The sequence below is a fragment of the Falco cherrug genome, chromosome W, assembly GCF_023634085.1.
Source record: "Falco cherrug isolate bFalChe1 chromosome W, bFalChe1.pri, whole genome shotgun sequence".
Taxonomy (NCBI): Eukaryota; Metazoa; Chordata; class Aves; order Falconiformes; family Falconidae; genus Falco; species Falco cherrug.
In genome coordinates, this window is record NC_073719.1 from 18,424,856 (window position 1) to 18,433,277 (window position 8,422).

The following is an 8,422-nucleotide window of genomic DNA, read 5'->3' on the forward strand; positions in this document are numbered from 1 at the left end:
TGGTGATCACTGCACAGGTAAGCAAGGATGCCAGGAGCCCAGGGGACTGATAGGAAACTTCAGACAGAATTGTTGTTGAAGGGAGAATCAGAAAGCTCTCTCTGACCATGTGCAGTGCAGACCCCTTTCTCTGAGGCATCCCCCTGGCCTGCTCTCCCCCCAGCAAAGCCTCTGCCCTCAGGGCTGGGGGTCCCGAGGCGTGAGCCACCCCCTCTGCAGCCAGAGCTCCAGCAGAGCCGCGGTGCAGCTCTGCAGCCACGTGCCCCGGTCCCTCTGCAGAGCACAGGGGCTGAGAGCAGCTGCCCGGCAGTGTTGGTGTGTGGGAGGTGGCGAGCAGAGCTGGGCAAGGGCAACGCTGCCCTCAGTGGCTGGCTCGCTCGCCCTGGACACTCTTACCTCGACCATCAGTGCAATTTTACTTCTTTCTCTGCCGTTTTGGGTTAGTTTTATTCTCTAGCTCTTGCTGTCAGGCTCTCTGGGGATGGGTGTTTCAGCTGCAGAGTCACACTCTGACCTTGTGGGTCCTCTCCTGCAGGTGTGTCCATGGGAACAAGTGTCCCAGCTTTCCTCTCACCCGTGGGGCTGTGGGCAATGCCCTATGTGGGGCTGGGCAATGGGCTGGTTCTCCCTGAACCTGATGCTCTTGTTAGGGCACTTGGCTACCTCCTTGAAGTTCCCTTCCAAGCAGTGCGTTGCCCTCCAGAATGGAAACCTGTCCCCTCGCACCCATTAGCGATCTGAAAGCCCCACGTAGATGCGTAGAGTTTCTGTGATGGAGAAAACACTGCTGGGGTGGGTGAAATGAGCTGTGTATCCTTTGCTGTGGGTGGGATGCTGAGTTCTGATGAAAGTGTACAACCTTTACTGGTCTGTGGTGGGTCAGACCGTTCTCAGCAGCGCCTTGTGGTATTTTAGGGTAACATGGGAGTGTGGCCACCATTCATCTCAGGAAGGTGCAAGCCCACAGAAACTGGGAACCAGAAGGACAGACCACCTCCCCTCACTGGGCACTCACCCACAGCAATCCTCTTGCCTCACAGACCTCACTCTGTTCCACCGGAGGGCAGCAAAAATGCTCTGCTTTTCTGACATCCGAGAATAGGCAACAGGAGAGATGGGGGGGAGCTGTGAAAAAAACTAAAGCTCTCTTACAATGCCTTCACCCTTCCCGTTCCTTAGCTTTGGCGCTGCAGACGCTGACCAGCCCTTCTGCCTTGGCACTGGTTTCAGAGGACAAAGTTAAACACCAGGACTGGTCCCTGCCCCCACCCACTGCTGCAGAGTGGGGCTGGCTGGTCAAGAGCCCGTGGGCAGATGCCCTGCTCTTCATCACCCACACGGCCAGCACCAAGCAGGGCTGCAGCCACACAGCTGCAGGAAGGTCTCCGAGAAAAGAGAGGGATGTCTGTGTGTGACGGGGGGATGGTCTGTGGGAAATGGCTTTGATTTTGCTTGCAGAAGTCTCCCCTAAATTATCGCTGTCTTTTTCTCCTGTGACAGGACCATATGCCCGGAGGCAGCAGATGTCCAACAGCAGCTCCATCACCCAGTTCCTCCTCCTGGCATTGGCAGACACGCGGGAGCTGCAGCTCTTGCACTTCTGGCTCTCCCTGGGCATCTACCTGGCCTCCCTCATGGCCAACGGACTCATCATCACTGCTGTAGTATGTGACCACCACCTGCACACCCCCATGTACTTCTTCCTCCTCAACCTCTCCCTCCTCGACCTGGGCTCCATCTCCACCACTCTCCCCAAAGCCATGGCCAACTCCCTCTGGGACACCAGGGACATCTCCTACTCAGGATGTGCTGCACAGCTCTTCCTGATTGTCTTTTTCCTTTCAGCAGAGTGTTCTCTCCTCACCGTCATGGCCTATGACTGCTACGTGGCCATCTGCCAGCCCCTGCACTACGGGACCCTGCTGGGCAGCAGAGCTTGTGTCCACATGGCAGCAGCTGCCTGGGCCAGTGGGTTTCTCAACTCCCTCCTACAGACAGCAAATACTTTTTCACTGCCGCTCTGCCACGGCAATGCCCTGGGACAGGTCTTCTGTGAAATCCCACAGATCCTCAAGCTCTCCTGCTCACACACCTACCTCAGGGAAGTGGGGCTTATTGTGATTAGTTCCTGTTTAGCCTGTGGATGTTTTGTTTTCATTATTCTGTCCTACGTGCAGATCTTCAGGGCTGTGCTGAGAATCCCCTCCGAGCAGGGACGGCACAAAGCCTTTTCCACGTGCCTCCCTCACCTGGCCGTGGTCTCCCTCTTTCTCAGCACTGCCATGTTTGCCCACCTGAAGCCCCCCTCCATCTCCTCCCCATCCCTGGACCTGGTGGTGTCAGTTCTGTACTCGGTGGTGCCTCCAGCACTGAACCCCCTCATCTACAGCATGAGGAACCAGGAGCTGAAGGGTGCAATGTGCAAACTGATAACTGGATGTTCTGAAGGAATAAAATTATGAATAGCATTTATAATGTAGTTCATCACAGACCCTGACTGTCTTCTGAATTTTTTGTAGTTACTTGTGGTATTTCTGTTCTGATAAAGTTGTCATCCCCATTCTAATTCCTTCTGCGATTTTCTTTTCTGAAGGTGCCCTGCTCTCTCTTCATCTAACAAAGCCAAAGGGCCATTAGGCAACTTTATTTTTGCTGGGATTCTTCCTTCCAAGGCCTTTCTGGAGCTGCAGGGACTGTTCCTGTGTCCACAGACGGAGGGGAAAAGGTTCCTGGCATGGCAGCAGTACCAGGGAACACCAGCCCTTGGCTCTCCAGTGCTGTCCTCCTTCCACTTCCACACTCTCCTTCTGACCCCATGCCTTGGTGTAAGGCCTGAGTGCTCTGGCAGCTTGGTCACCGCCGTGCTGCGTGGCAGTCCTGTGAGCGCAGGCAGGGGCAGGCAACGGGCACTCTGTGACGGTGCTGGCCTCCATAATATGTTCTGGACTTGTGGAGACCACCTGAATGCAGCGCTGCAACGTGCTTCCTTGAACCGAGGTCCCCGTGCCCGTTGCTCATGACGAGGGCCATCTCCGCGAGGTGCCGAGCAGGGCGCGACACCCCCGGGCTGAGGTGCTGCCAGCCTCTGGCAGGGGCAGCAGGAGGCCAGGCAGTCACTGTGCCTGCTGCAGTGCTCTGCCTCCGCACGTGCCAGGGACGGGCTCGTGCCTCTGAGCACCCCTGTGCGCGTGAGGCTGGGGTTCAACCACGCCAGCAGTGCATGAGGCCAGCTGAGGTGGGGACACCTCCCAGCGCCTGGCCGTTCCTGTGTGTGACTGCAGGAACAAAGGCCACTGTCCCAGGGAGATTCATCTCACCCGCCTTGGGCAGGCTCATTGCAAGTGCCTCGGTCTGATCACGGCACCCTTTCTGGATGGTGCCCTCAAATGTGTCCGAGCAATCAGGGAGGTTCTGGGGTCCTGGGAAACGGCAGACATCCAGCCTTTGTTCAGGAAAAGCAAGAAGGACAACTGGGAGAAATACAGGCTGGTCATCCTCACCGTAGTGTCTGGGGAAATGACGGTGGAAATACTGCTGCAGCCATTTCCAGGTAACTGTGGGACATCAAAGGGGTTGCTGCACCCATACGTATTGAGGCAAGAAGGGGATGGTTTGTACCTGGACCTTTGCAAGGGTTTTGACTTTTTCTCCTGCACTTTCTGTATAGGCAGATGGGTGACTTCTGGAGTGAAGAAATGGAGGATACTGTGGGGGGAAGTTGGCTGGGGGCTTGTGGCTATCTCTCGAGCTAGCTCAACAGCGTCAGGGAGTGAAACCCGACCTTGGGAGAGAGACACAGTTATGCCTGTTGGAAGGAAGCCATGGGAGCAAGAGGAGAACCTTGAAGATAGGGAGTGGTCTGCAGAGCTTGTGGCCTTGTAGATAAAGGGAGTTGCTGAGCTGCTGTGTCTGTAATAAAAAAAGAGCCCAGAGTGGAAAATTGCTGAGCACAATTAAAGGCTGACACGTCAGCCCCCTGCAAAGGTATAAAAGGCTTGCTTGATTATTGATTAATAAAGTGTCTTCGAGGTGTCTTTGAGTGTCTTCGTGCCTTCGATCCTCTCCCAGAGTCGGTGCATCATACGCCACAGGGGCTCAAGACCAAATGTCACCAGTGGTCAAGTCCTCCTGGTGGCCACTGACTAGTGGCATCTTCCAGTGCAAGCAGTTGGGCCAACTGTGTTGAATGTCTTTATTGTCTCCCAGTACAAGTTGACAAAGTGGCTTTCCAGACCCTTCTGTGGATGATGCCAAAGTGGGCAGAGCCCTTGAGAGATGCCAACCAGTTCACCCTGCCTTGAGCAGGACAGCTGGACAAGGGCATTACAGGGGCCTCTCCCAACCTGAGATATTCTAGGACTCATTGACTCACTTCCCTGGAGAGCTCAGCTGGGATGGGATAGCAGGGGGAAGAAGGGAAAACAGAGGCGCAGAAGCAGAGACGATACATGGTCCAGTAGAAACAAAGCAGTTCCCCTGAGGACTGTTCTTCCACCCAAATGGTAGGTAGGAAATCCATGAGATAAATTGGCTGAGAGAAGCTTCCCTTCATCTGCTGGGTGCTGGGCCACGGGGAGGGTGACGGCTGAGGACGGTATCTCGTGGTCAGTTGTGTCTCAGGGACTCACATTCCAGCAGGAAGCCAATGGCTGTGACGGGGGCAGTGAGGCCAGTTCTGCCTGCAGAGGGGACAGGCCACCAGCAGCAATGTGCCTGGGAAAGGGGCGGTGAGGTCGCCTCTGCCTGACACAGCGCGTAGGGCAGCCCCTGACTCATGGCTGGGACACGTGCTGTTAAGCTCCATCTGCCCGTGTCTCGGGCAGGCCAGCAGAACCAAGGGGCTTCTTTCTTGCTTGTCACATCGCTGCTGCCTGAGGACATGACTGCACCGCAGCAGGCACACGGCTTGCTCGTGTCTATGCGAGAAGCTGAAAGGCTCGCAGCCTTGGAAGAGCGCGGTGAGGCCGTGGCATGGTCAGGGGAAAGGCCACAAGGAGGGTGACGGGTCGGGATGCCCGCCTGAAGGGTGGTTTCCCAGGTGGTGGAGCTTTCCTTGGAGGTAGGGAAGAGCAGGAGGGAGAAGCACTGCCACCCAGTGCAGCTGGGAAAGTGGAGACTGGAGGTCAGGAGGAGGAAATGTCACTCAGGGGCTTGTGCCGTGGTGGGAGACCCTTGGTGTTTGTAGGGCTGTTTCCGTGCCCTGTTTCTCACTTTTTCTCTCCTACAAATGCTGCACACTGTGTTATGTCCTTTCTTCCATTGGTTTTTCACAGAGGTGCCGCTAGAATTACTTATGAGCTCAGGGAGGTAGCAGGTCCATTTCAGAGCCAGCTGAATGTGGCTTTCTTGGCCATGGGGCCAACTCTTGACCTCTTCTCACCTTTGTCAGCCCTACAAACCCCATGACCACTCCCAAACCCTTGCCATGTAAACCCACAGGGTTATAAAAGTCCCCAGTAAGATGTGAGGTCATTGATCCTAAGGCTTCCTCACGCTGGTTAAGTAAGAGTTTGGCCCCTTGCTCTCCCTGATTTAGGTTCTTTATGGCAGAGGAGAGACGCACTGGACCTCAGCTGTGGCACCGGGGCCAAGATCAAACATGTAACAAAAACAGCGGGTACCAAGTACCCAAAGCCCAATGCCTGCTAAATTTTGCTGCAGAGCATACTGGGGTGGTTGGCAGGTGGCACTGTTAACGGTGAAATGAAATGTCCCTAAGGAGAGAAAACCCAGCTGTCCTCAAGACCAGAGGGACAAAGGGCTGGACTGTGCAGTGGTGGCAGGAGAGGACATGTCTGTCTGTGTTGCCTCTGCAGCCCCAGAGGACCTGTGGTGCAGGTGAACCTCATGTCCAGGGAGGACAAAGTGCTTTGGAAAGTGTCCTTGGCTATGGACATCTCGTGATCCAGGAACACTGTAAAAATCGTTGGTCTGTTTCTCTAATGCATCACCCCGGGGTGAATGTCAGAAGTCCTGGCTAAGTAGGGAGTCACCAGAAGCCTGGGGGTTAGTCAAAGTGGTGCCCACCTACAAGAAGCGTAGAAAAGAGGATACTTCCTAGGACTGTCAACCTGATCTTAGTGCCAGGGAAGGTTGTGGAGCTGATCCTCCTGAGCAACATACAACAGCAAACACAGGACAACCAGGAGGTCAAGACCACCCAGCACGGGTTTGTGAAAGGCAGGTCCTACTTGATGAATCTGATCTCCTTCTGGGACAAGGTGACCTGCCACACCTTGAACACTGTGTTTCTGTTTTGGACCCCTCACTTCAAGAGAAATGTTGAGGTGCTGGAGCATGTCCAGAGAAGGGCAGCAAGGCTGGTGAAGGGTCTGGAGCCCCAGTCTGTTGTAGAGCAGCAGAGGGGACTTGGCTTGTTCAGTCTGGAGAGGAGGAGGCTCAGGGGGGACCTTACTGCTCTCTAGAAGTACCTGAAAGGAGGTTGTAGATGGGTGGGGGTAGGTCTCTTCTCCTAAATAACAAGTCACAGGACAAGAGGCAACAGCCTCAAGTTAGACCAGGAGAGGTTCAGATTGGATATGAGGAAAAACATCTTCACTGCAAGGGTGGTCAAGCATTGGAACAGGCTGCCCAGGGAGCTGGGGGAATCACCCACTACCTCTGAAGGCTGAAGGTGAAGAAGGAGGACAGCGCTCTTGCTTCAGTTCATTGCTTCCTGTGCTCCTGCCTTGTACCACAGTGAGTACTTGGAAACCTTGCCATAGGCAACGCAAGGCTCTTACATCCTCCCACAAAAGCCCTCCATCCTCCAGGGTGGACCAGCCCAGCTCCCTCAGCCTGATCTAACAGGGCACGTGCTCCAGCCTTGACCATCTCTGTGATTCTTTACTGAAATGGCTCCAGCGTGCCAGTGTCTCTCTGCTATTGCGGAGCACCAGTGCTAGACAAGTACTCTAGATGTGGTGAACCAAGTGGGAAGCAGAGGGGGGGAATGACTTGCCGTGGCTGTGCTCCTGGTCATACAGCCCAGGAGGCTGTTGGTCACCTTTCCTGGTGGCTCCTAGTTTGCCTAATGCAAACCAAGGGCCCAGCCAGGCAGTCCCTGCCCTGTGTCATCGCAGGGCCTCGGTCCACTTTAGGGGCAGGACTTTCAATTTGTCCTTCTTGGGTATCACGAGATTCACAGGTGCTTCCAGTCAAGAGGAAGTTCCTCCAGTCTCTATGACCTTCCAGTGGGGATGGAGAATGGCCTCACTGGGACATCGGCCTGCTCACACAGCTCCCTGGGATGCCGCCTCTCCACCTCCCTGGAGTGGGAAGCATTGAATTTGGTCAAATGACTCCTGACACGATCCCCATCCACACTTGGCTGGTTCCCTCCAGAGTCCTGCCTTCAGGCACAAAGCTTTGGGACACGATGCTGGGGAAGACTAAGGCAAAGAGGACCTGGAGGATGTTCAGATTTATCTAGACCTGCTCTTACTAAGCTCAGCAGTGGCCACACAGGGGCGTAGTTTATTTCTTAAACTGTTCTGCAAGTAGAGACAGATCCTCTTGATGCCCTTGAACATCTTGCAAGACCCCATACGAAGCAGGCTTTGGCTTCCCTGAAGACATCCCTATTTCTAAATTCCTCTTTGAGCCCTTGCATCCACCTCCAGGATGCTTCCTTTTCTCTCTGGAGATTCTTGAGGAATTCCTTCTTTAGCCAAGGATCTCTCTTGGCATGTCTGCTTGATTTCCTGCTCCTCGGTATGGACAGTTCTGCTTGGAAAATGCTTTCCTGAATGACCAGCCATACACAGCTCTGCTGTCCTTGAGTGCTGCTGCCCATGGGACTACCGCTACAAGTCCCCTGAAGAGGCTAAAGTCTTCTCCCCCTATTTCATGAGCACTACAGCCAGGGCTGACACTGGTTTTCACACCCCTCAGCAGCACTGCCTGTTTGGCAAGGACCAGATTCAGGTGAGCGTCACCTTTGCTGGCCTGACACCTGTGCAAAGAATTTGTCTCAAGAGACCCCCGACACCAGCTGGACAGGGTGTATCCTGCTGTGCTCCCCTTCCAGAAAGCGTCAGGGTCATGAAGTCCCCAATAAGAGCTGGGATCATGGACCTGCAGACTTCCTTGGCTTGCTTAGATAAGCCTTTCTCCACTGCCGTACCCTGAGTGCGGGTGCTGTGTCTCCCACCAGGATGGCACACTAACCGGCCTCTCGCTGACACTCTCCTGCAAGGGCTCACCCAACCTGCTGCACACCCCGTAGAGGAGATCCGCACGTGCCACAAGTGCCTGCACACGGAGGGCATCCCCTCCTCAGCTTCCTGGCCTGTCCCTCGTGAAAAGCCCACACCTTCCCCGCCGCACCACTGTGGCCTGTCCCACCACCCGTCATGATTTATTTCATCAATATCATGATTTACTCCATCAATATCCAGCACGATGACAGCATGTGGAAGTC

At 54.8% G+C, this 8,422-nt stretch overlaps 1 protein-coding gene across 1 annotated transcript; it reads left to right on the forward strand.

Annotated features, from left to right (window-relative positions):
* Positions 1 to 1,508: 1,508 nt before the first annotated feature.
* Positions 1,509 to 2,462, forward strand: LOC129734571 (olfactory receptor 14C36-like). The gene has a single exon (XM_055698180.1). The coding sequence runs from the start codon at positions 1,524 to 1,526 to the stop codon at positions 2,460 to 2,462; it is 939 nt and encodes a 312-aa protein (XP_055554155.1). The 5' UTR covers positions 1,509 to 1,523.
* The last annotated feature ends 5,960 nt before the right edge of the window (positions 2,463 to 8,422 follow it).

What these genes read in the sequence shown, in the direction of transcription:
- LOC129734571 (XM_055698180.1), top strand. Translation starts at nt 1,524, where the DNA reads ATGTCCAACAGCAGCTCCATCACCCAGTTCCTCCTCCTGGCATTGGCA.